Source organism: Bos taurus, chromosome 2, assembly GCF_002263795.3.
Source record: "Bos taurus isolate L1 Dominette 01449 registration number 42190680 breed Hereford chromosome 2, ARS-UCD2.0, whole genome shotgun sequence".
NCBI lineage: Eukaryota > Metazoa > Chordata > Mammalia > Artiodactyla > Bovidae > Bos > Bos taurus.
Window position 1 is genome coordinate 125,458,962 of NC_037329.1, and position 27,383 is coordinate 125,486,344.

Below are 27,383 nucleotides of genomic sequence, written 5' to 3' on the forward strand. Positions count from 1 at the left end.
AGAGCTTCTGTTTCTCAGTGCTTTCTCAAGATATGCACTCATCTTAGAACTTTTCTCCCCACTTCTTGAAAGATTAACCCTATTGTTTCAGGGGATAGGAAACAATGAGGATAACTGGGGATAGGAGACAATGAGGATAACTAACTGGGAAATATCAGCTTAGGTCCTGCACAGATCCAATACTTTCAAAACACTCAGCACTCTCAGGGGAAAAATCTCAGCCCTGTGATTCCCACAATCAACCCTGGCCTCTGTCTCAGTATCAAAGCAGAGGTGGATCTACTGTAAAGCAAATGAAGCTCTGAGATCCACTGACTCCTCTTGCACTCACTCCTCCAGGCTTTTGAAAGGCCCTAGCAATGGGATCATATAGCCATATATTTTTGTAAAATTGGCAATATATATATATGTGTGTGTGTGTATATCAATTTATATGGTACATGGGGAAACAGTGGAAACAGTGTCAGACTCTATTTTTCTGGGCTCCAAAATCACTGCAGATGGTGACTGCAGCCATGAAATTGAAGGACGCTTGCTCCTTGGAAGGAAAGTTATGACCAACCTAGATAGCATATTCAAAAGCAGAGACATTACTTTGCCAACAAAGGTTCATCTAGTCAAGGCTATGGTTCTTCCTGTGATCATGTATGGATGTGAGAGTTGGACTGTGAAGAAGGCTGAGGGCCGAAGAATTGATGCTTTTGAACTGTGGTGTTGGAGAAGACTCTTGAAAAAAAAAAAAGGAAAAAAAAAAATGTTCTTTGTGGGAATACAGAGTTTTATCTGTGGTATAGATTCAGGTATATAAAGTAATAGAATGAAATGCAAATAGTTGATAACCTCCAGGTGATGGGAGTTGGAATGCTTTTTATTTTTAAACATCCAGATTTTCTATTCTAGCTTTTTATTGTTGTTATTCTAGCAACATTCTCTAAGTGGGCCTCCCAGATGGCGCTAGCAGTAAAGAACTCGCCTGCTGCTGCTAAGTCGCCTCAGTTGTGTCTAACTCTGTACGACCCCGTACACGGCAGCCCACCAGGCTCTGCTGTCTCTGGGACTTTCCAGGCAAGAACACGAGTGGGTTGCCATTTCCTTCTCCAGTGCATGAAAGTGAAAAGTGAAAGTGAAGTCGCTCAGTCATGTCCAATTCTTCGCGACCCCATGGACTGTAACCTACCAGGCTCCTCCGTCCATGGGATTTTCCAGGCAAGAGTACTGGAGTGGGTTGCCATTGCCTTCTCCAGGAGACATAAGAGACGTAGGTTTGATCCCTGGGTGGGGAAGATCCCCTCAGGAGGGCATGGCAACCCACTCCAGTATTCTTGCCTGGAGGATCCTGTGGACAGACAAGCCTGGTGGGCATAGTCCATAGGGTCACAAGGAATTGGACACAGTTGAAGTAGTTTAGCAGACACACATGCGTTCTATAAGCAGAAAATAATTTTGAGTCAGCTTATACGTTTTTCTTATAAATAATAGGTACATAGTCTAGAAAACCCACAAAGAAATATTAAAATCATTTATAATTATCCCAGTTAACTTTTGTTAATATTTTGACATGTATGTTTCCCCTCATGGGAAATAAGCTTTTTTCCATGAGTCACAAATGATATTCACAGACAGTAAATAGAATTCTCCATTTATCCTTTGTAGTAGTGTAAAGTATCCCATTATATGAATGTATACTTTTTGTTGAATATTTAGGTTGCTTTAAATGTTTTAGTAGTATTCAAAACTATGCTGAGATGACTACTCTTAAAGCTAAATCTTTTTTTTAAGCTAAATCTTGATTACATGTTCTCAGTAATTTTCTTAAATTTCTAAAAGTAGAGTTGCTGTATTGAGAAGTATGTCTACCAGAAAGTTGTGTGCCTAAGAGCACTGCATGAAAGTGCCATAATTGTTTGCTGGTTTGTTGTGTGTTGTTTTTTTTTTTTTTATGCGTGATGTAGAACTTAGAACTGGAACTTACTTTTAGAGAGATTATCTTAATTCCTGATTTTATTTTTTAAAATATTAAATTATAAAAGGCAGGGAAAACTAGTTAGTGCTACATTAGGATCCTTTAGCTCTTACTTTGTAACTTTCTCTACATAAATTAGAAATTTTAAAGAGGCTTTCACCAACATCACTAAAACCTAAGTGTGTGTTTGTATTTTTTCTGTTAGGATGCCAGCAGTGAAAACACTGTGGTCCCTCCAGAAACATATGTGAAAGTGGCTGGTCATCTGAGATCTTTCCAGGTAAAGTCAGAAAAAAACAAGAACAGTTAAAATGTATTTGCATGAAGCAGTTTCTGGAGTCATGCCTACATTTGGGATACTTAAGACTTAACTAAGTCTCTATGTTTAATGGGAATTATATTGAAGTTATTTTGTTATTTTCTTCTTCAAAAGGAAATAATGAGTTTTTTCAGTTTAAAATAGGAAGTAGAGAAAGAACAAGATCTCAGCCTACAGTTGCCAGCTATGGCATTAATTAGATGTGGAAGGGCAAACACTGGATTTAGAGACTAGACTGTTTAACCTTGGGAAAATCATTGAACATCTCGGAGCTAGTTTTGTTTTTTGACTATATTTCATTGACTATATTTGAATTAATTTTGAGTTGAAATTTTTCAATATATAGCACATTTTCCTCGTTTAATAAAATACTCTAACCAAGAAAAGAGCCAGTTGACTTGAATGTACTTATCCTTTGTTCACATTTTTCTGTTTATTTTAATAGAACAAGAAAAGCCTGGTAGCCTTTAAGATCATTCCCCTGGAGGATATGAATGAGTTTACCACACACATTCTGGAAGTAGTCAATGCACACATGATGCTGAGCAAGTCGAACAGCCAGGTGAGCAGTTTCACTCTCTTCGTTTTTTTTCTCTTTCCTGGAGGAACTCCTGTGCTCAGGCTTTGATTTCCTAAACATTTTGCAGATCGAGCCAGAAGACAGGCATCATTCAATCCTCAAAAAGTCTTCTCCGTGAGCTTTGTCATGTTACTTTATTCCAGATGAAACACTCATATTCCTCTCATAGTACCTCTCCACTGTCTTGAATGGCTGAGGCCCAGACAGACTTCAAGTGTAGACTCATTATTATAGGCTGAGCTTTACTTCAGGATTTTCAGTCCGTATTCAGAGAAAAATCCCAACTAAGACAGCATTTTGCTGCTTCCCTTTCAAGCTATTGGCTAAATGAGAAAATTTATTCACCATTATTTTGTCCTGAGATTATACTTCTTGTTTCATGTGCTTCTTGTTTCTCAACATCTTTTTCTGTATGAATTCTAATGAATTTAGTTTGACAAGTCCATCTAGGACCACACAAAAGGTTTGTTGATCTGAGTATTAGAATGCCCTTAGATGATTCTGGTAGCAAGGTGGAGGACTGGTTACAGTAGGAGGGACTGGAAAACTGATTTGCTTTTGCATCCTGTTCTTTGCCAAGCACTTTGCTAAGCACTGAGGATACAAAGAGAAATTCATTCAATTTATTGAGCATAGCGTATGCAAATCATTATTCAAGGTCCTAGGAATACAGCAGTGAACAAGATGGATAAAGTATCTGCACTCAAACTTACATTCTTGAGAAAGATGAATCATAAACAAGAAAATAAATATTGTTATAGATACTCTAGTGGAGGTGATAGAATTCCAGTTGAGCTGTTTCAAATCCTAAAAGATGACGCTGTGAAAGTGCTGCACTCAATATGCCAGCAAATCTGGAAAACTCAACAGTGGCCACAGGACTGGAAAAGGGCAGTTTTCATTCCAATCCCAAAGAAAGGCAATGTCAAAGAATACTCAAACTACCGCGCAATTGCACACATCTCACATGCTAGTAAAGTAATACTCAAAATTGTCCAAGCCAGGCTTCAGCAATATGTGAACCGTGAACTTCCTGATGTTCAAGCTGGTTTTAGAAAAGGCAGAGGAACCAGAGATCAAATTGCCAACATCCTCTGCATCATCAAAAAAAGCAAGAGAGTTCCAGAAAAACATCTATTTCTGCTTTATTGACTATGCCAAAGCCTTTGACTGTGTGCATCACAATAAACTGTGGAAAATTCTGAAAGAGATGGGAATACCAGACCACCTGACTTGCCTCTTGAGAAACCCCTATGCAGGTCAGGAAGCAACAGTTAGAACTGGACATGGAACAACAGACTGGTTCCAGATAGGAAAAGGAGTACGTCAAGGCTGTATATTGTCATCCTGCTTATTTGACTTATATGCAGAGTACATCATGAGAAACGCTGGACTGGAGGAAGCACAAGCTGAAATCAAGATTGCCAGGAGAAATATCAATAACCTCAGATATGCAGATGACACCACCCTTATGGCAGAAAGTGAAGAGGAACTCAAAAGCCTCTTGATGAAAGTGAAAGTGGAGAGTGAAAAAGTTGGCTTAAGCTCAACATTCAGAAAACTAAGATCATGGCATCCAGTCCCATCACTTCATGGCAGATAGATGTGGAAACAGTGGCTGACTTTATTTTTCTGGGCTCCAAAATCACTGCAGATGGCGATTGCAGCCATGACATTAAAAGACGCTTGCTCCTTGGAAAGTTATGGCCAACCTAGACAGCATATTAAAACGCAGGGACATTACTTTGCCAACAAAGGTCCGTCTAGTCAAGGCTGTGGTTTTTCCAGTAATCATGTATGGATGCGAAAGTTGGACTATGAAGAACGCTAAATGCCGAAGAATTGATGCTTTTGAGCTGTGGTGTTGGAGAAGACTCTTGAGAGTCCCTTGGACTACAAGGAGATCAAACCAGTCAATCCTAAAGGAGATCAGCCCTGGGTGTTCATTGGAAGGAGTGATGTTTAAGCTGAAACTCCAATACTTTGGCCACCTCATGTGAAGAGTTGACTCATTGGAAAAGACCCTGATGCTGGGAAAGATTGAGGACAGGAGGAGAAGGGCACGACAGAGGATGAGATGATTGGATGGCATCACCGACACAATGGATATGGGTTTGGGTGGACTCTGGATGTTGGTGATGGACAGGGAGGCCTGGCGTGCTGCAGTTCATGGGGTCGCAAAGAGTCGGACACAACTGAGTGGCTGAACTGAACTGAACTGATACACTCTGCAGTAAAGCATAGTAGGACAGGACAGTGATGAAGAAAAATGTATGGTATAATTTTAGATGAGAAAAGAACATTTGAAGCTAAGGAAATAAAAAATGAGAAGCCACAGTATTGGAACAAGCTTGGCATATCTGAGAACATTAAAAAGCCACACTGTCTGGAGTGAAGCAAATGACAGGAAGATGGTAGAGGGATGTAGACAAGGAAGCGGGACCCAGAGGAGGTAGGGCTTCATAGGCTGTAGTAAGAATTACTTTCTTCTGATAGTAAACTTTTAGAAGATTTTGACTAGGGAGTGATGGGGTGTGATTTACCATTGCAAAAGCTCATTTGAGCTCTTGTATGGAGAGAGATTGAGGCTCCAGCAATAGCAACAGTAATTTGGGGGAATGGTAGCAGCAACTGGGAGAAGAGGTTGGATTCTAACCTATTTTGAAGGTAGAGCCGCAGAACCTATTGATAGTTTAGAAACAGGATCTAAAGAAAAGGGAGGGTTCAGATATAACTCCTAGGTTTGGGACTTGAGTAACTAGATGAAGCTAGCAGGTTTTGGGGATAAAATCCAGAATTCTGTTTTGGATTTAACAAATGTGACGTGCCAGTTAGACACCCAAATGGAGACCGGAGTGGAAGGTTGACTGTATAAGGCTGGGACTCGAGGGAGGGATCAGGGCTAGAAGAAGCACTTTAGGAGTCATTGTGTGGATGGTATTTAAAACTTCAGATGAGATGGGATAACTAATGAGTTATTAGAGACCTGAGCTCTGGACACTAACCTTTAGGAGTGTGGAGGCACAGGAGCCAGAGAAAGTCAAAGAAGTTGTCAGCTGGACAGGAGGAAAATTGGGGAATGTGATTCCATAGGATATTCTGAAAAGTATTTTAAGGAAGGGATGGAGTTCAACTGGAGAGTGCTGCCCAGAAGTCAAGTAAGATGATGAGAGGGGTCTGTTGAATTTGGAAACGTGGATCTTCAAAAGAGTGGCTTTAGTAACGGTTAGGGGGAACATGGGTTAGAAAGAATGGGATTGGATAGAAAGATTAGGGTGTTTATTTTATGACTGTGCTTCATAACATATGTATGTATGTTATGTATGTATAACATAAAATATGTATCATATTTTATGTGTGATACATAAAGTATATCAAATGTTCTATGATAAAAATGGTTTAAAGTTAGAATAGGTGGAAGTTGTGAGCATAGACAATTATATTGAGGAGTAAATAAAATAATCCTTTCTCTCAATGAGTTGCCTCAAGCATTGCAGGGGCGGGGGGGTTCAGATCACTTAAGCAGTGGAACCAGCAATGAGTGGCAAGTGCAGTATACATGGAAGCACAGAGAGGAGTTGCCCATCCTGACCCAGACATCAAGAAAGGCCTGCTGGAGGAGATGATGCCTAAACCTAGTCGTAAAATGGGAGGTAGGGGGGATATCTGAAGCAGGTCATATAAGCAGAGGTGTCCAGGGAAGAAATAGCGTTCAGGTCAGTATTATAACATGAGATTTCTGTTTTCCCAGAAAGCAGTGTGAAGGCATCTAGCTTGAAAACAAGAGGATCATGACTGATTTTTTTGTCTATTTTTTTATGACCTCAAAGCATTGGCATTTAATGGATAAATGTTGAAGGAATGCGTCTCCTGCCTGGATGGGAGTTCCCCTGATGAGCTTCCACAATGCTCTTTTACTTGTAATGAGTACTTAACATATTTGATCTTTTGTCATCTTTATTCAGTTCAATAAACATTGACTGAGCACCTGCTGCCCACTGGGCACTGCAGAGCTGAAGGGAAGTGACAAACCGAGATGGCTGCTGAGAGAGGGAATGGGGCGAGTGCTGTGAGACCAGAAACAGTACAACTAACCTGGTCTGGGAGGGTGTCAGGGACAGCTTCTTGAAGGCAGTGGCAATTAAGTTGGGCTTTGAAGGATAAGAAGAGTGTTTCCCACGCAAATGACAAGAGGAGCATTCCAGACATGGAATAAAGTGTCAGAGGCATGTGTGAATGGCCAGAAGTCTCTGTGTTAAAAGCTAGTGGTCAAGAATTAAAAAAAAAAAAAAAGAAAGACTCTGATGTCTAATTGTGGTAGGTCTTGAATGTCAGGAGTTTTCATATTATTTTCACAGGCAGGGGGAGCCAGCTGAAAACGTTTAGGTGGAGGAGAGATGTGATCAGAAATTATTACTCGGAGCAGTAAAGAGGGTTGATTGACGTAGGAGAGACTTGCAGCTGAGACACTAGTCAGGAGACTGGGGGTGATGAGGATGGACTGGAACTGTTGAAGATCATATTAATAGGCTGTGGGCAGACTATGGGAGATGAGTGACGAGGCACAGATGGCTGACTTCTGCAGGACTGGGCTTGGGCTTACTAACTGAGATGGAATGCATAGCAGAGTAGGCCAGTTTGGGGAGGAAAGTAGTGAACTTTATTTTGAAGTGCATGGGACATCTAAGTGGTGGTCTTCAGCTGATGGTTGGGGACAAGGATTTGTGGTCTCGAAGGAAGTCTGGGATGAAATCCTGGGGGAACTATCAGCCTTTTGAAAGAGAGGTAGACAAGGAGACTGAGAGGAGATACTGAGAAGGCAGAGTTCAAGAGTTAAGTGGACAGCTAGGAGAACATGGTGCTAGGAAGCCCAGGGATAGGTCCCTTTCGAGAGGAGTGTGGTCAGCAGTGCCTGCTTCTGAGAGGTCACTTGTTACGAGGGACTGAAAGGGATTACTGGTTGTGTTGGTTGAAAAGCATTGATGATTTGGTGGGAACAGTTTCAGGGGTATATTTGGGGAGAATCCAAATAGGGGAGAAGTGAAAATAGTATAGTCTATTGTTTTTTAGAAGTTTGGTTAAAAAAAAAGAAGTGGGTGATGAGAATTGCGTCTCCTTTTCTCTCCTTGTAATGCTTAATGGCTAGCTGATGCTTGGTAAGTGCTTGCATGATTTAGTACCAAAGATAGATAGCACTGTAGCAGAACTCATTAATTTTCTTTGTGCTCTTTTTCCTCTGGTTCCTCTCACATTGCAAAGAAAAGGGGAAGCCAGGAAGTACCTTTCTTTCTGTTTGATATGATATATATATTTCAGAGAATGACTTTATCTTATGAAATACTCATTAGATAATAGCTATCCTTTCCAGTCTAAGCAATTGTTATTTGGAAAATTCTGCTTAGGACATTACCTGGCGATGCAGTGGTTAGGATTCAGTACTTTCACTGCCATGGCCTGGATTCAGTCTCTGGTTGGAGAACTAAGATCCCATAAGCCATATGTTGTGGTCAGAAAAACAAAAAAAAATTTGCTTAAATTGTTTTTTGTAAACTACTTATTAAGCTATTTAAAAGAGTTAAGAACTATGTTTAAATTGGTAAACTTACTACTGTTGTGAACTTCTTAATTCAGCCTTCAGCAGGGAGAGCACCTATCAGCAATCCAGGAATGGGTGAAGCTGGGAACTTCGGTGGGAATAACTTCATACCAGCAAATGGCCTCACTGTGGCCCAGAACCAGGTAAACATTGGAGTGGCTCCAAATTTTGCAAGACACAGAGCTGTAAATTGTTACTTTATTAATGGTGCTAAGTATCTGACTCATTTCTTTCTTACAAAGAGATTCTCGCTTGATAGGGGAACTGATTCATAGTAGTTACTGAAATCCTTCTGATTTGAATCTTCAGGTGCTGAATTTGATCAAGGCTTGCCCAAGACCTGAAGGATTGAACTTTCAGGATCTCAAGAACCAACTCCAACACATGTCCGTAGCCTCAATCAAGTGAGTATTTGGTTTCTGTGAGCTAGGGTTCCAGAATTATACCCATTTTACCTCACCAAGGTTTCCTTTAATGAGAAGTGAGTTTAAAAAAAGAACAACTGTTGACTGATAAGAGGGAAGTTGTTCAGTCATGGAAAAATAGAAAAAGGACTCATAAAGATGGTGCTGCCTGTCACTTCCCTCATTCATTGTTTCATTCAACAAATAGTAAGTCCAGTTACGTGTGAAGTATGTAATTTTGAGCGAAAATTGACATGATACCTCTTGCGGAATTTAGTCTGGAGGAATGAGATCCTGACTCCTGGTCCTCAGGTGTACAGTCTCATTGGTGTTACTGTCCCAGATGTGGAGAGTGTGCCACACGCTATCTGGACCTAAAGCCGTTAGACAGTCCTTCTAGCATCATTGTCCTGATAACCTGTTAGATGAGCAGCTTCCTGATTCTAATGAACTTGTATTGTGTTCAAACAGAGTATTGTGTTTGTGATCACTATTACTATAAATCAGTTGAAATTTTAGATCTTGATAGAGAAAAATGCTCATGTCTCATTCCATTTCCTGTCCTATAAGATGAGGATAATAATTCCTGTCTTAAAAGTTACTGTTATGATGAGGTCCAGAATGGTGGTCACAATAGTAGGTGCTTTCTAAGTTGTTACTATTATTAAATATGATATTGACACTGACCCAGTTCAGTGCAGTTCAGTCACTCAATTGTGTCTAACTGCGACCCCATCAATTGCAGCACGCCAGGCCTCCCTGTCCATCACCAACTCCCCAAGTCTACTCAAACTCATGTCCATTGAATCAGTGTTGCCATCCAGCCATCTCATCCTCTGTCGTCCCTTCTCCTCCTGCCCTCAATCTTGCCCAGCCTTAGCGTCTTTTCCAATGAGTCAACTCTTCGCATCAGGTGGCCAGAGTATTGGAGTTTCAGCTTCAGCATCAGTCCTTCCAATGAACACCCAGGGCTGATCTCCTTTAGGATGGACTGGTTAGATCTCCTTGCAGTCCAAGGGCCTCTCAAGAGTCTTCTCCAACACCACAGTTCAAAAGCATCAATTCTTTGGCGCTCAGCCTTCTTCACAGTCTAACTCTCACATCCATACATGACCACTGGAAAAACCATAGCCTTGACTAGAAGGACCTTTGTTGGCAAAGTAATGTCTCTGCTTTGGAATGTGCTACCTAGGTTGGTCATAACTTTCCTTCCAAGGAGTAAGCGTCTTTTAATTTTATGGCTGCAGTTACCATCTGCAGTGATTTTGGAGCCCCCAAAAGTAAAGTCTGACACTGTTTCCCCATCTATTTCCCATGAAGTGATGGGACCAGATGCCATGATCTTATTAGTTTTCTGAATGTTGAGTTTTAAGCCAACTTTTTCACTCTCCTCTTTCACTTTCATCAAGAGGCTTTTTAGTTCCTCTTCACTTTCTGCCATAAGGGTGGTGTCATCTGCATATCTGAGGTTATTGATATTTCTCCCTGAAGGCCTTAAAACCATTTCTGGAAGACCTTTTCTTTCCCTCCTGCAACTTTATTTCCCAGAGGGAAATTGGAGGGCCCATGGATGGATGAGGAGCTTTTTTTTTTTTAATAGCTATTTCTACTAGGAAACATTATGTGCAAGCTAAACAACAGCTTTAGATCCTAGTTTCAGATGCTCGTTTAGACTGGTGTTTAAGTGAGGTCCTACTTTCTTTGCTCTATACAATCTGGGAGAGGGATCCAAGGCAGCCCTAAAATCATTGTCTCCATGGATTACCTCAATTTTGCAATTTAACTGATGTTTCTCCCTGCAAGAGCCTTCTCTGAGCAAACAGCTGTGAATTGGTGACTCAATGGTAAAGAATCAACCTGCCAATGCAGGAGACATACGTTTGATCCCTGGGTCAGGAACATCCCCTGGAGAAGGGCATGGCAACCCACTCCGGTATTCTTGCCTGGGAAATCCCATGAACAGAGGAGCCTGGTGGGCTGCAGTCCATGGGGTCACAAAAGAGTGAGACACGACCTAGTGACTAAAACAAGAAGATAGAAAGTTGGGAAATGAGGGAAGTTTACATTTTCAGCCGTATCTAAAAGGGAGTTTCCTATCTTCTGCATTTGGGTGTTTTCTTTCTTTCTAGGCTAGCTGTGGATTTTCTAAGCAACGAGGGACACATCTATTCCACCGTGGATGATGATCATTTTAAATCCACAGACGCAGAATAACTGGATCTAATTGGGTACCCAAGATATTTTCCAGTTGGACCTTTTTTTGCAACCTCTTGTCTCCAGCTGTCCATATAATTGGCAAGTTGACTTCTAGGAAGTAGATTTCATCTATAAAAGATCTCAACTGACATCCTTTTGAAACTTATTACTACTCTTCTGTGTTTTTCATGGACTTCCCTGGTAGCTCAGACGGTAAAGTGTCTGCCTACAATGTGGGAGACCCGGGTTAGATCCCTGGGTCAGGACGATCCCCCGGAGAAGGAAATGGCAACCCACTCCAGTATTCATGCCTGGAAAATCCCATGGACCGAGGAGCCTGGTGGGCTACCATCCATGGGGTCGCAAAGAATCAGACACGACTGAGCGACTTCTGTGTTTTTGAAGCTCAAAGGGATATGGGTCACTGAAAAGGATATAAACCAGGGCAGAATTTCTTAAAGAAGTAACAGATTAGTTAGTTACAACATCAAGATAAATGGAATTGAAACAGAGATGCTACCAAGAGAGTTGGGCAGTACTGCTTAAATAATGCTCAAGAGTTTCTATTCTTAAATTGTTTCCTCTTGAGAGAAGATGAGCAGCCCTGGGCCCACTCAGCTCTGCCTTTTCTGTTCCCCACTTTGGTTGTGTGTTGTCACTTTCAGAATTGCACTTTTTTCACCTTGTCATAGTAGCTGCCAAAGTGTGTTTTTATAAACATGGGGTTCTAGAGCGCTGGCTTCCTGGGGCAGAGGAGAGAAAGAAATGTGTGTTGTACAAAATCAGTACGTTCATATGTTTAATAAAATAGTTCTATTATTGAAGTAACTTGTAAAAATGTTATTTCTTTATGCTGCAGTAATTAATACTTTATCATCTCAACCTAATTCTTAGATAAGTTAATGAGCTGTAACATGCAAATAGAAGTTCTGTAGCTGCTTTAAGTGTTTCTAAATGAGACCTACCAGCAGCTGTGTGGAGAAGGCCCCACCCCGCCGTGGTTTCTGACAGCGAACAACAATGTGGTTGCTCTCTGTGCTCGCAGGATACTTCCCACCTGGGGAGCTGTGCAGATGCTTACAAGCCAGTCAGCCAGTGTGCTTATTTGCAAGCGTGTCCATTCTTGTTTCCTAAAAGAACAATGGCTAAAAACAGGTTTAAAAAAATGTATTCATTTGAATATGGAATGCATGATAGAATACTTCCATGGGTGGTGGACTTCTCTTTCTAGTTACCATGCTGATGCCCTCAAATGGGCAAGGGGACAAGAGCAGTGGTTTGGGTTTTTCTTTCTTCTTTTCATTTTGAATTTGACTTAGCAATCAAAAACTGCTTGCTCATTAACCCAGCTAGTGTTTATTCAATACCTACTGTTTCGGCTCATTTGCCAACTTCCAGGAGTATAAAGCAAGAGACTGGTGTCCCAGGTGTTGCCGACTCCACATTCCCAGTAACACAGAGTAGCTGCCCAGTGATAGAGTTCCCTGCCATCTTGGCATTGACATGATCTTACAGGAGTTCTGTAGTTCCCGAGCACCACAGAGGCCCTTGGGGCTGAGCAGAGGCAGGCCACTCCTCAGCAGAATGAAACCCCAGCCTCTAGAGCTTCTGCCTGCTCAGGCTGGGGGAACGCACACTTGGATGTTTGTGGTTACCTGGGACGTCGGGAATGCAGTGTTCCCTTGGCACACTGTTGAGACAGCAGAACAGCACAGTGACCCAAGCGCTCAGAAATCCCGTGTCACGGCCAAGCCATGAGTACAGCCTCCTCTCAGGAAGGTCTTACTAGATGTACAGGTGGGAAATGTTGAGAGAAATTAAAAACTCTTGATACATTTTTGAGCATGCACCTCCAAGTTACATTCCTTTATTTAACAGTTATTTATATGTTACTATGTTAGTTTGTTACGTATATTACAAAACATTCAAAAATTAAAAATGAAAAGATATTAAAAATAAATATAAAGGGATACTATTACAGAACATCACGGTTTGAACTGTGCAGGTCCACTTATACTCAGATTTTTTTCAATAAGTACATACTACACAATCCACAGTTGGTTGCGGTTGCATCTGCGTATACAGAGGGCCAACTGTAAAGTGATCTGAGGATTTTTTGACTGTGGGGGTCAGCACGCTAACCCCCTTGTTGCTCCAGGGTCAGCTGTAATTCTTTGTTTCCCAGTCAGTCATCATGCGCACTCACTTTGGAGATCACTGCCAGGGGGTGGGGGACTCTAACCTCACTATAATACCCTCCTCCCACCCCGTGGTTTATCATGGAGGGAAGACGACACAGGCACCCTGAGGGTGGTGTCTGCCTTTGGTCCGTTCCCTGCCTGACCCCGTTGCTCTGGTAAGACACTCACAATGTGGTTTTCAAGCATGTTTTCCTTGTAAGCCCAGCTTTCCCTGCTGGGAAATCACTGCCTTTCTCCTCATAGTAGCATTTGGCCACTCAGAAATCCCCTTTTGTGGAAACTGGTGGTCCTCTCCTGTGCCTCCCTTTTGTGACCTTACTCAGTTTGGTGCCAAAATCCAGTGCAGACATGAAAGTGAAAACTGTTGCCATTTTGCATGTGCTCTTGACCCCTAGGGGTTCTGTACCCAGGAGGAACTTTTTTTTGCTTACTGCTTTTCCCAGAATGCTCTCTCCTCAGGGTCCGCTGTGTAGTACAGACTGTGTCTGCGAAGGAGGGCATGGGAACTGGTGTGAAGACAAGGATGAATGCTAGGTACTGGAGACTGGCCCAGCAGCAATAGTCACCGTGCAGTGGTCACCTGAAGAGCTCCGTGCTGGGGTGTGGCATGGGTCCAGAGAGCCGGAGGGATGGTAGCAGGCAAAGGAAGGACACTCAGGTGTAATGCCTAGAATCAAGGAGTGGAAACTGGACCCTCTATTCAGCTCCCACCTCAGCTGGAGACTCCTACCATCTATTTGTCTATCCTGTCCTCTGCTGACAACCCTGCCATTGTCTGCCTCAGAGGGTTGAGAATTTAGGTAGGGCTTGTAAAAAGTCTGGCACACAGATGCAACTTAGTAAGTGATCATGATTATCATTCTTCTAGAAGCTCAGATGTAATTTTTATTCTCTGGTTTTATAAAATAATATTGGATAGTCACCTCTAGCTGTTCATGTGCTGGGTGCTGCAGAGATGAGGAAGACAGTCCTGGTCCCTCAGAGGCTCAGAGCTGGGGATGGGGAGGGGGAGACGAGAGTGGAGCAGGGGTGGTATGTGTCTTAAAGAAACTCCCACTGCAGCGTGTGATCAGGATTGAGTCCCCAGAGGCAGGAGGCACTGTGCTGCCACATCCAGGTGGGCAGTCTCTTGGATTCCTTCCTGCACTAACCAGTGGGGCAGCTGGTATTGCAGATACAGGATTGAGTAGAACCCAGTCGGCTACTTGATACCAAAGCTCTGAGGCTGAGAGAGCCGAATGCAAGATGCTGGGCCCAGAGAAGCCAGCTCCGGGTGGTAGGAACCTGGAACTGAGGGGAGCTGGTGCAGGTTTCCAGTCAGGCCTCAGACGGCCATTCCTCGTCCACAGTCTGATTTCTGAGAGGTCTTGTCCAAGGTCCTCTAAAAGCCTGTAACTGTTAGCTGGTATCTCCGATTCCCTGAGAAGCAGCAGTTAGGATGTAAGGTTCTTCCAGCGCCTAGAGGGTTTTCGAAAACTGCTCAGCTATTTCTTCGTAATCATGTTCATCATCTGCAAAAGAATCCAGGTCAGTAAGGATCTTCGGCCTTAGGTTGCTTCCCATCTTTAGGGCACTTCCACCCCCTGGACAGGGGAGGGTTTGGTCTGGATGCTCTAAGGTCCTTGCTAGCCCAGAAGCCACAATTGGTTGTGTCTGCACACTTTGCCAACCTTCCTGTGTGCGTTGGGGAGGGTAGTTGGATGAAGTCATTTTGCCTGCCAGGGCCCTGGAGCCCCTAGGTGAAGGACAGTAAGGATCCTTCAGCCTAAGCTCACCCCATATAAGCCTGTGCATCCAACTAGGACTGCAGAAGGGTCTGCCCACAGGCAGGGCCCTGCTGAGGGTATGGCTGGTGCCCTCAGAGGCAAAGCAGCAGCAGAATGGTGTGGGGGAGGGGAGAAGCAAGGATTGGATGAACGGGCTGAGGGAACTCACCTGAATCTTCAGTGATGGGCACAGCGGGCCTGCAGCCCTTCTTGCGGCCAGGAACCTCACTGTATAAATTGGAACTGTCCTGGGTGACCTTCAGCAAGGACTTTGTCCTGAGTTTAGGCAGCAGAGGTGGTTCCTGCAATTCTGAGACTTCAGAGGACTACATGGGAGAAAAAGCAGAAGTCAGCAGGGTCTCAAGAAATAGGGTGGCAGAGTCCACAAAATGCAATTTCCTCCAATTGTTACTTCCTCTGCTCCCCTCTGAACTTCCCTTTCAGAGTAGCACATCTCAGAACACCAGGAGTTTTTGCTACAAGCATTTGAAATGTTCTTTGGCAGGGGAAAAGGGGGTCAGGATTAGGGATGATGGGATTGGGGGCCAGACAGGAAAATGTCCCTGCATTTTTCCACGGGGATTTGGTCATCGTCCTTCAGATCTGTCACCGAAGGAACAAAATGTAGTCACAAAGCCTCAGAGCAAGAGTGCAGGGCTGAGGAGCATCCCAGAAGGAAGAGGACTTTTACTGAACTCCCATGTGCCAAACACCATGTGCCAAACACACCATGTGCCAAACACTGTATGCATGTCAGCCCATTTCACTCTCTGAGGAGCTGTTTGAGCCCCCAGTTTGTAGGTAAGGAACCAGGCTCAGTGAAATTGTGCCACGCCACACCTCACGCGGGATTTCTGGCTAGGTCAAGCTTGGGGCCCAGAACAGGTCTGTGACCTCTAAAAAGCTGCTGCTCGGGACATCCCTGGTGGTCCAGTGGTTAATAATCCGCCTGCTAGTGCAGGGGACGCAGGTTCGATCCCTGGCCTGGGAGGATCCCACATGTCCTGAGTCTGTGCTCTAGAGCCCACGTGCCGCAACGAGACGCCACTGCAACCGCAGCGAGAAGCAAGCACACCGCAACAAGAGAAAGCCCACGGCCGCAGTGAAGACCCAGCGCAGCCAAAAAAGAACAAAAATAAAGCCACCTCTTTTCCCGCCATGCTTTCAAGGGCAAACAGTACAGCGCCCTGGTGAGCAGCAGAGAACACCCATGCCCAGGGAGGGAAAGTTGCTGGTTCTAGGACAACAAGCAGGGAACAGGCCCAAAGAAACCAAGGCTGGGGCGGAGGTCTCGGATCTGTACCGCGTTCTTTCCAACACTGTCACAGGCCTGCGTTTCAGATGTCCTAGTCTCTTCTTTTTTTTTTTCCTAGTCTATTAACTCTTGTCAGAAAACAGCTACCCTACCTGCTGCCCCACAGATTGGAGTCCCTTCTGGGGCTGAGATGGTTCGGGGTCATTTTTCAACTTCCACCACCATCCCACTACCTCCCCACATAGTACAAATACAAGTCTCTCCACCTCCCAAGATAATAGCTTGTTAACAGTTTACAAAGTGCTTTTTATACAACTCATTCCCCAACACCCTTTATCAGCAAAGCATGGCAGGTAGGTGCTCAGGCCATGTGGTCGGACCCAATTTCAACCTCCAGCCTGCCACTTGGCAGCTGTGTGTGTGTGTGTGCGCACATGTGTGTGCACTTAGTCGCTCAGTCATGTCTGACTCTTCGTGACCCTTTTGGGTGTAGCCCTCCAGGCTCCTCTGTCCACGGGATTTTTCAGGCAAGAGTACTGGAGTGGGTTGCCATGCCCTCCTCCAGGGGATCTCCCCAATCTCCCCAAACCAGAGTCTCCTATGTCTCCTGCATGGCAGGTGGGTTCCTTACCTGCTGAGTCATTGGGGAAGCTCTAACTGTGTGATCTGAGGTAAACTTTACCTCTCTGTGCCTCTTGTTTTCTCAACCATAAAAAGAACTGCCAGTGCCCACCTCAGAGGGAGGTCGTGAGGGCTAGGTGGGGCTGCATATAAGGTGCCTGCCCCAGAGTAAGCGCCCAACAAGTGAAAGTGAAGTGGCTCAGTGGTGTCCGACTGTGACCCCATGGACAATACAGTCCACGGAATTCTCCAGGCCAGAATACTGGAGTGGGTAGCCTTTCCCCTTCTCCAGGGGATCTTCCCAACCTCGGAATCGCACCAGGGTCTTCTACATTGCAGGCGGATTCTTTACCAACTGAGGCTAACAAAACCGCACTGAGAATTAGCAACGTTCTCTCAGGCTCACTGGTGAGGAAACGTGCCCAGAGCAGGGGTCCCTGCCGCAGAGTGAGGAAGCTGGGATGTGAACTTAGTATTTCTGACTCTTTGGTTCCTTCCCCCTTGTGATTCAGTCTGATTCCATTCAGACTCACTGACAGTGAGTTTTTCTCTGGAGAAAGTTTTTCTCACTTTCTCTGCCTGCCTTGGAGTCGGCAGAGCCTGCCCCACAGAACTCTTGTTCTAGCCCCAAAGACCAAATACAACTGATTAAAACTTCATGACCGGATGTCCCTGGTGGTCCAGTGGTTAAGAATCAGCCTCCAATGCAGGGAACGTGGGTTCAATCCCTGGTCCGGGAAGATTCCACAAACTGCGAGATGGCTAAGCCCGCACGCCTGGAGCCCATGCTCGGCAACAAGAGAAACCCACACACCGCAACTCGAGTAGCCCCCGCCCGCTGCAACTAGAGCGAGTGCACACAGCAGTGAAGACCTAGCGCAGCCAAAAAGAGAAAAAACGACACAGCCCCCCACCTCCAGGCTACATACAGCATGCAGGACTGTCACTGCCTTGGAAGAAATCTAAGCGGAGCCTTGCCCAGGAGTCTGAAAGGAGGAAGAACGTTCCTGGCAAAAAGACTGGCTTGCATGAAGTGCTGAGGCGGGAATCTTGGCATATTGAGGGAGCGTCAGGAGTTGGAGTGTGGGCTGCTGACACGGAAAACAGGCCTGGGAAGGCGAGGCTGAAGTCAGCTCTAAAGGACCCTGGATACCATGTTAAGGGATTCCATCACCCCCAGCAACGGGGAGCCACTGAAGGGTTCAGAAGATGGGGCTGAGGCCCCTCAGCGACCAGGAGAGATGTGGGAGGCCGTTCCGATATCAGTGGGGAGGGGTTGAAGAGGCTGCTCTAACGGTTCAGGTGAAAAATGCTGCAGCGTGAGCTGGGGAGTGACAGCAGGGTTAGCAGAGACAGGAAGAGCCCCGTGAATTTGGAGGTGCAATGCCATGCTCCAGTTCAGGGCCCCTGAACTGTGTAACTTGGGGCGCATCTCAGAGTCTCTGAGACCTCATTTTCTCAACCGTAAATTACGGATAATCACACTGATGTTAGGGTGGTCAGGATGGAATAGTGGGTACCCGGTGTGCACGTTTATAAACTCTAGGCTCCCTACGACTGGAAGAGAAGTGCCATGCCAAAGAAGGAACAGCAGGACTCGAACGATCCCAACAGAGGGCCCCTCCCTGCCCCCTGGGGTTCTCTTGGTACCTTGATGCCTTTCTCCTTGCTCATCTGCTTCTTCTGCTCACTGAGGCCCTTACTCTTTGGAGGCCTGGGTGGGGGAGCTTGACTCTCGACGGCTGGTAGCTTCCGCAGGCGATAGTAGAAGGCCTCCGTCAGCTCCTCCACTGTGGCCATGGGGAGGGCCCCAGACGGCTGGCCCGGCAGCTCCTTGACCTCCACGACAGTCAGGTCCAGCCACCGGGGAGGGATCTCGAAGCACATCTCGGGGTCGGAGTCCAGGCTGACCACCAAGAAGGGTTCCAGGATCTTCTCTTCCAGCTGCAGGCCCGGGAAGGAGGGCAGAGGGTCGGCGGGGTGCCTGGGGTCCTTGGCTACCACCTTGACCTCACAGGGCAGTGAGAACTGGGCAGTCAGGTCCTGCAGGCTATAGCGCCGGGCATCGCTCAGCTCCTCCACAAAGCCGCCAGAGAAGTAGAGGGGCAGCAGAATCTGTTCTTGGTCCTCCACTTCTTCATCCTCCCCAGCCTCTTCCTCCCCAGTCGGCTCACCTAGCCGCTGACACACCAAGACATCTATGTCCCTCTCATGTTGCCCAAGGGCCTGGCCAGACCCCCGCACCTCCAGCCTGTCACCCACAGCCAGGGATGCAAACCCCAAGTTCTCCAGCTCATCTCCCTCACAGTCCTTTGTGGCCACGACCCGGAGCGGCTGGCCCGGCTGGAGAGCACCCAGGAGGTCGTAGGCCGTGGGGAACTCTCTCGGCCGCCGCCGCAGCTTGCCCCGGTAGGCCCCGGAGATCATGAAGTGTCTGGGTACCTTCCGGCCCCTGGTCGAGGCCAGGAACCGCCAGGGCGGTGAAGCCACGCCATGGAGGCAGAGCCTCTGGCCCTTCTGTAAGGAGCTCAGCCACGGGCTGAGGAAGTTGGGGGATCCCTGCGGAACTTCCAGGATCTCTGTGGCCAGGGGGAAGGGGCCTCCCCGGGCCAGGGCCTCGCTCAGCAGCAGCGGTTGTATGAAGTGAATGTGCTGCGAGGAGGTGGTGACGTCCTCCACGTCGACCTCCAGGGTGGAGGGGATCTTGACGACGGTCCTGCGGACTGTGGAGGGGAGAGGTCAGCCCGGGCCCACGCCCTCCTCCCCTCAGAGGTCTGGGTCTGCTGACCTCCTGCCTATCTCTGTTTTTTCCTTCCTACCAGCATTTTCCTATTGTGCCAGCTTCCTCGCCCACTCCTTTCCTTGTACCTCTTTTAAAAAAGTTGTTATAGGGACTTCCCTGGCGGTCCAGTGGTTAAGACTTCGCCTTCCAATACAGGGAGGTGTGCGTTTGACCCCTGGTCGGGGAACTAAAACCCCCACATGCATGCCTAGTGGCCAAAAAAAACAAAACATAAAGCAGAAGCAATATTGTAACCAATTCAATAAAGACTTTTTAAATGGTCTACATTAAAAAAAAAACTCTTTAAAAAATTAATAAAAAGTTATTATAGAAAGTTTTAAATGTTTACAAAAGTAGAATAGTATTGTGAATCCTTATGAACCTGTCACCCAGGTTCAACATTTAAACCCGTGGCTCATCTTCTTTCATTTATACCCCCATCTATCCATTCCCCCTCCACTGGGTTACTTTGAATCAGAATAATCATATCTTGCCATCTGTGACCATTTCAGTGTGTATTACTAAAAGAAGGGATAATTAAAATTTTAATAACAACTAGGCAATGATCACATTGAAATAATAATTTGGTAATTCCTTAATATCACTGAATATCCAGTCAGTTTACTTTTAAAATTTTAATTGAATTTTGAATATAATTGTGCATAATTAAATATATCAAATTGTATATATTCAAATTTGATATAATTTTGAATATAAGCTGTCTTTCCAAATCCTTTCTGGATTTGAATAAATAAAAGTCAAATCAAGAAAAACAGTGACTGCATGACTTTGGATAACATCCTGCCCTGGTGCTGAAAGTGCCAAGTGCATAAACTCTAAGAGAATGAGGAAAACTGGCCTACCCACTGTGTTGTGTGAGTCATACCACACGGAAATCGGAACAGGGAATGTTCCCATTTTGCAGATGAGAACACTGAGACTCCAAAGAATGGTGGTGACTTCCCTCAGGTCACATGGTTGGGATTTTTGCTCTGTGCCAGACGAGCTGATAATTGGTTGAAGCTGGGAGATGGGCAGATGTGGGCTCATTATATATATATATATATATTTTTTTTTTTTCTTTCCTTTAGAATGTTTTCTAGATTACCTGAGCTGCCTTATTCTCCAGGGCAGCCAACTCATTATTTAAAAAACAAAAACAAAAAAACTAGTAAACAAAGCATAGGCTGTTTCTTAAGACAGTCCTCAATGACGCTTCTGGTAGCATCCAAAGCAGGGTTGATGAGGCAGGGGTCTGCCCAATCGGAGGCCAAGCCTGAGTGGAGGTAGAAGAATGGGGTGGGAGTGCCCTGGGAACCTCGACAGATACACCCATTCTTCTACCTTTGCTCCAGTGTGGCCGCCGACCAGCTAGACCTGGCAGGTTCTGCCTCTGCTTCACCAACCCTCTGTGTGCAGCCACCAGCCCGCCTAAGAAGTGACCTATGAAACAGCCGGGGGACTCAGCCAGACAGTGCCTTCCCCAACAGGAGGCCCTTCACCAGCAATCCTGCTCCCCAGAAACAGGAAAATACATTTCTCCAGAGCAAAGGCTCAAGGTTTCACTTTGTAACACTGTTTCTTTGTCCTAGCAGTGGACAAGCGCACAACCCAACTTTTGCCCAATTTTATAAACTATATGGGATCTCACTCAAGTTACCCTGTTTTCCTATCTCCTTTTGCACCCAACTTCCACTGCTGGGGAATCTTAACTCCGTTACATTGTATATACCAGGTAAACCACCCAGAATCCCTGGTTTATCCATCAAAGCAACTCCCCTGGGACCCCTCTGTCCCTCCCGCCTCCCACCCCCATCCTCCTGCCCAGGGAACTCACAGTGCATGATGGCTTCGACCTCATACTGGGGCTTCAAGGTCAGGGAGCGCCAGGGGAAGGCGGAGCAGGTGAGAAGGGTGTCCCTCACGGTGGGGTCCTGCAGCACCTGGAGCAGGGTCCGAGGGGGCCCGGGCTCCAGTTTCCAGAAGGGCCCCTGCTGGGACAAGGGCAGGTGCAGAAAGCCCTGCTGGGCCCCGGAGTCCAGCACACAGCGGGCACAGCAGGCCCCCTGGTGCATCTCCACAGCCTCCAGCTTGAGGGGCTGCTCTTGAGGCACCACCCTGGCCTTGGTGGCGATTCTGTGGGTCGACATGAAGCGGATGGGCAGTGACTTGGAGCTCTGGGTTGCAGCACAGACCAGCTCCTCCAGGGTTCCATAGCTCTGGGGGCCGGTGAGGGGGCTGAAGAGGCCTGTGGGGGCACAGCAGGGGGTGTCAGGGTGGGGCAGGCTTTTGCTCAGCCTAGGGCCGTGAACCCCACACCCAGGTCTGGCTGCAGAGAACCAGGCAGAATCCCAAGGACAGGGGTCAAAGGTGGGCCAGTGCTGGCATATCTGGACTGCAGGGCTGAGGGACTAGAGGCGGCAAGTGACCGTGTGCGAACGGACAGCGAGGGGCAGGGCTGGGGACGGTTCCTTCCAACACAGACACAGAGGGATTGTCACCAGAGACGGAACAGGACAGACACACTGACTGCCACATTTTCCCGCCTCCCAGCCCCTCCTGCCTCTAAAGTTTTCCATCTTTGCCCCCAGACACCTCAGCACTGCTCTGTTTCCACACACCAGCTCCCATCACCCTGTCCTGGGTGGGCGAGCGCCATTGTCCCTCCCAAACTAGAAACCCAAGAGCTACTGGCCAGTGACCTCTGACCAGCTCTTTCCCCTTCCTCCTGCCGCCCTGTCCATTCTTCTGCTACCAGACTGGCCTAAGATATCTCATGTCTGGAGGTAATACCACTTCTACATTTTCCTGACGAAACCCTCCACACAAATCTATTCGAGGAAACACCACACAAACTCGGTCTGAAGGACATTCTGCAAAAGTACTGATCTGGACTGTTCAAAAAACGTTGATATCAAGGCAAAGGCAGGCGGAGGAACTATTTCAGCCTAAAGGAGACTAAAGGAGGCTAAACTGAATGTCATGTGTGATCTGAGGCTGGATTCTGAATCAAGGCAAACACCAGGCTATCAAGGATATATTATAGGGCAGCTGGTGAAATTTGAATACAGACTGTGGGCTAGACAGTAGTATTGTATCAATACTGGATTTTCTGAATTTAATCACTCAACTACAGCTTTGTGAGTGAACGCCTTTGTTTTCTAGGAGATACACTGAATTAGGAGTAATATTTAGATGTAATGGGGCATCATGTCTGTAACTTACTCTCAAATGGTTCGGAAAAAGATACATATATATATACATACACACACACATCGATATATAAAAAGATTATATATATACACATATATAATAGTAATATATGTTCATATGTATGTATATGTATATATAATATACAGAGAGAGAAAACAAACGTAACAAAATGCTTAATAATTGGTGAATCTGGATAAACAGTATATAAGAATTCTAGAAAGTCTTCTGTAAGTCTGAAATTATTTCAAGTTTTTAAAAAATCCTCAAAATAGAAAATAAAACCTATCACTTCCCTTTTTAAAACCCTCTTTGGCTACTTAATGCCTTCAAAATAAAGACTGAAATGGATCAGTGCCGCACAAAAGCCTCCCCCAGTGGTCTGGCTTCCACTCACCTCCCCACCTCTTGCTCCTCACCTGGAACCCAAGCCCTCACCAGGCCCCTTATAGACCTGATGCCCCATTATATCTAAATATTACTCCTAATATTTGGTGCATCTCCTAAGAAACAAAAACATTCACTCACAAAACTGTACTTCAGGGATTAAAATCAAGAAAGCATACTGAGAACAAGCCCTCAGAGGGCGCCTGCTCTGAGCCCAGTCCTGTTCTAAGCACATCGTATGTGGCAACTCATTTAATGCTCACATCAACCTTGTTGCTCAGCCGCTCAGTCGTGTCCAACTCTTTGAGACCCCATGGACTGCAGCATGCCAGGCTTCCCTGTCTTTCACTATCTCCCGGAGTTTGCTCAAACTCACGTCCTTTGAGTAGGTGATGCCCTCAAGCCTGACTCCCTCATGACAGAAGACGGAGCAGAGGCAGAGAGACCGTGGGAACTCACCACAGCCACAGCTAGTAGCCGGCACACCTGGGGATTCCCACCCAGGCTGCTGGGTTTAGCGTCTGGGCCTGTGGTCCACCACGCCGCACGCCTCCTGCAGTGACTATGCTATGTGAACGTGCCACTCCCTCTAGCTGGGATCCTTGGTCCAGCTCAGGTGCCACCTCCCCCAGGAAGCCCGCACAGACCTCTGAGGCAGGCCCCTCATGCCCAGAGCCCTCTCTAAACGGGTGCCTACCTCTGCTGTCCTCCTCCCTGCCATCCTGGAAGCTCCCCACTGGAGGAGGCTGTATCTGATTCATCCTGAGCACACACCCCCCAGCCCCTAGCACAAGGCCTGGTGAGCAGCAAGGGTCAATACATGTTTGGTGAGTGGATGTGGGAATGAAGACAAAAACAGGCACGTGGTCAAAGACACAAAACAGGAAAAGTCCCCGCCAAGAGGCAGACGTCATCAGAGATGGACAAGGAGAGCACACAGCCACGCCGGCTGCGGGCACTGTCAGAGCGCTCAGGGGTCATCTGTGCTTCGGGGCTGGGTGGCGGTGGATGTGAGGGCCGTGGGGGCCAACCCAGAGGGCTGGGGGTTTGTGTGGGGAGTCCAGTGGGTCCGAGAGTGTGCCTGGAGGGTTCCGGGGCACTCAGGGAGGCAGAGGTGCCCGCCTTACCCTGGAAATTGGGAGCGAGCTCGGTGGTCTGGCCTGTCCCTGGGTTCTCACAGACCACCTTTTGGAGGCGAACATGGGTGACCTTGATCAAGTCTCCTGTGGAGAGGCAGCACTCGTTCCCAGAGATCTCGTAGATGGAGCCTGTGGAGACACAGCAAGCTCAGTTTCGCCCATTCAGCAAATGCTAGTCACTGGGGGCCAGGGCTCTGTTCCCCCAAGACGTCACTCACCACACCTTGGCCCTCATTGTTCCCGCCACCTGGAATGCCCTTCCCTGTCTTCCCTGCCCAGCATCCACAGGCTCAGCTCTCCTCAGGCAGCATCGATGCCACTTTGCCTGCATTTAGCACTGACTGTACCCCTCTGTGGTCACAACCCCCAGCCTCTGGAACTTAACTCATACAGCAGGACTGATCCAGCTCACCTAGCACAGGCCCAGCCTCGAACAGGGTGTGTAAGTCATGAACGTATAAACCACCCAGTAAATCCCAATTCCCTTATTTCGTACTAAGTCGCTTCAGTCGTGTCCAACCCTTTGGGACCCTATGGACTGTTAGCTTGCCAGGCTCCTCTGTCCATGAGATTCTCCAAGCAAGAAAACTGGAGTGGGTTGCCATGCTATCCTCCAGGGGATCTTCCCCACCCAGGGATCGAACTCAGGTCTCCTGGATTGCAGGTGGATTCTTTACCATCTGAGCCACTAGAGAAGCCCAATTCCCTTATTAGACAGCTGCAAAGTCAAGCCCAGAGAGGCTCTGAGATCACACACAGCCAAACACCCACCCTGGCACTTTCTTCTTCAAATGACTTGTTTTTAAAGGAAGCACAGGAGAGAATGGCAGTCCACTGAGAGGGTGGGCCCTGTAGGCAGGATTCTGGGTCCCCACTTTCAAGCACAGTAGCCCCACGTTTCCTGGTTTCAAGAGCTTAAAGCCGCATCCAGAACATGGAAGGTGCTCGATAAAGATCTTTCCACTCGGGCAGTGCATAGGCCCCCACCCCGCCATCCTGCTGAAGGAAGGACAGACACTGCAGGTGGGTAAACCTCGAGGCCACCTGACTCTACCTCACACCGAAGGCAGCCCCAGAAGGGCCCGAAAAATCAATGAAAACCCCATCCCTTACCCCCAGGAAAATACACTCAGGCTCCAACACACAGTTCAGGCTCCAGACCCTCGGGGCTGGTAAGAACAGCCTTGGTGCTGGAGATGGACTCGATGCCTGCTGCTGTGCCCAGTACTGCAGGGGTATCACTGTGCTCAAGACCCATGGCTGTCCTTGGAGGGAAGGACTTTCTTCCTATATAAGGTCTTGCCAAGACTAGGCAAGGATGAATGGGCAGCCAAGATGATCAGGTAATCAAAGGCATTACCAGGACTCAGGCCCAGATGTCTGCCTCCAACCTGGGGCTCCGAACCACGCAGCGATCAGAGCCACCTGTCCCACCAGGATCACCACTGGCCCTTCTCCAGCTCACCCCCACCCCCACGCTGTCACCCCATCGGGTTCTTTTCTTACTTCCTCCACTTCCCGCCTCCCAGGGTGGGGCTGGGGAAGCAGAATGAGGAAGCGCAAACATTGTGACACAGTGTGTGAGGGGGGGGTCCAGAGGAGAGCAAACAGCACAGATGCCTGCAGGAAGCCCCCAGAGACAGGAAGAGTGAGATTTGAACCCAGATCCCTCAGATTCCCAAGCGGGCCTGGCGGCGGGTCCTGCCCCGGGGGCCCTCCAGGTGTCTCACCCTTGATCTGTGACCCCACTTGGAGCCTCAGAACGCTTTCCTGTGCGGACCAGGAGCAGGTTGAAGGAACAGGATGGGTCAGGGCACTCGGGCGGAGTTTGCTCTCTAAGGAAGGAGCCTCCCCCACCCCACCCAGACTCTCGCTTCCCTCTCTCCGCTGCCTCCTCCTTCCCCACGCAGCCGCCCACAGTCCCTCCCGCCCGCCCCCGCTCAGAGCTGCCACCTTCTTTTCACCTTCACGGCCTGTCAATTCTTCCCCTCTAGATCTTTCAGGCAATGACTACTGAGGAAGCCCCAGCTGTGTGCCACCCCTGTGAACCAGGCGGGCTGCGGCCAGGTAGGCAAATGTGCGGGCGTGCAAGGAGCCAGGAGGGCTGCCCGGAGGAGGAGTCATTTCAGCTGCGAACCGAAGAGCTTGTCGAATCAAGTACTGCCCAATGCCGAGCAGAGGGGCAAAGGCGGGACTAGAGGGACGGAATAGGACACGTAGACAGGTGTCAAGGTGGGGCAACGGAGGGTACACGGAGGGGAGGGCTGACCCGGCGTTTCAGAATCATCAAGCAACAGCTCCGCGTCGCGAGCGCCTGAGTGCCGAGACCCCGCATGGTCGGACCTCCTGCAATGCGCCCGACGGTTCCATCCCGCTTGGCTCGGTTCCACTCACCTGAGTATCTGAGCTCAGTGACTTCTCATTGCCACCCTGGGAGGCAATCAGCGACCCCCCACCCCCAATTCCACGGAGGCAAAAGCCGTGGCCCGGAGAAGTTGGGGCGCAGGCCCCAGGTTTCCAACGTCCCGGTCGGGAGAAGCCGGTCCGCGGCGGGGCCGTGAGGTCGGAGGGGTCTCGGCCCTTCACTCACCCTGGAAGTAGACCCCCGAGCAAACCCGCAGCACACGCGGGAGGGAGGCGGGGTCCAGGGCGCACACGAAGTCTTGCAGCGACACCGGCTCCATGGCCCGTGCGGCTCGCGGGACGCGGACTGAGCTGCCTCCGCGCGGTCCAGCCCGGCCCGGCCCAGCGGGGCGGGGTGGGCCGGAGGCCCCGCCCAGGGGCGTTCCAGGACGCCCACCCTCCCCTGCCGGCCCTAGTTCCCGGGTCTCTACACGGGGGTTGCAGTACCCACCTCGCACACTCGTGGCGCTATTGTAGAAGGTCAAGACCAGGACCTGACACCGGGGAGTTCAGTTTCAGTTCAGTCGCTCAGACGTGTCTCTTTGCGACCCCATGGACTGC

The 27,383-nt window shown here is 47.7% G+C and overlaps 2 protein-coding genes across 9 annotated transcripts in view; one reads left to right on the plus strand and one right to left on the minus strand.

Annotated features, from left to right (window-relative positions):
- The window catches only part of RPA2 (replication protein A2), a 22,570-nt gene extending 10,674 nt beyond the window's left edge, over nt 1-11,896 (plus strand). Inside the window, exons 5-9 of the mRNA NM_001045984.2 lie at nt 2,169-2,243; nt 2,728-2,844; nt 8,494-8,601; nt 8,768-8,862; nt 10,992-11,896. Coding sequence (NP_001039449.1) covers nt 2,169-2,243; nt 2,728-2,844; nt 8,494-8,601; nt 8,768-8,862; nt 10,992-11,076 — 480 coding nt within the window. The 3' untranslated portion in view covers nt 11,077-11,896. The remainder of the gene's footprint in view (nt 1-2,168; nt 2,244-2,727; nt 2,845-8,493; nt 8,602-8,767; nt 8,863-10,991) is intronic.
- THEMIS2 (thymocyte selection associated family member 2) lies at nt 1,923-27,131 on the minus strand. 8 transcript variants are annotated; one of them, XM_059879554.1, is made up of 8 exons: nt 27,010-27,131; nt 24,408-24,548; nt 21,521-21,931; nt 18,552-19,624; nt 15,195-15,351; nt 14,183-14,770; nt 12,024-13,926; nt 1,923-10,883 (listed from the first exon to the last, which is right to left on the minus strand). In XM_059879554.1, exons 1-6 carry the CDS (start codon nt 27,101-27,103, stop codon nt 14,718-14,720), a joined length of 1,929 nt encoding a protein of 642 aa, XP_059735537.1. In that variant the 5' UTR covers nt 27,104-27,131; the 3' UTR covers nt 1,923-10,883; nt 12,024-13,926; nt 14,183-14,717. The 8 variants fall into 8 exon arrangements, with proteins under 8 accessions (XP_059735537.1, XP_059735515.1, XP_059735534.1 ...); XM_059879532.1 differs by having other exon boundaries at nt 12,024-12,203; nt 12,714-14,770; XM_059879551.1 differs by having other exon boundaries at nt 1,923-3,456; nt 10,741-10,883; nt 12,024-14,770.
- Nucleotides 27,132-27,383: the final 252 nt, after the last annotated feature.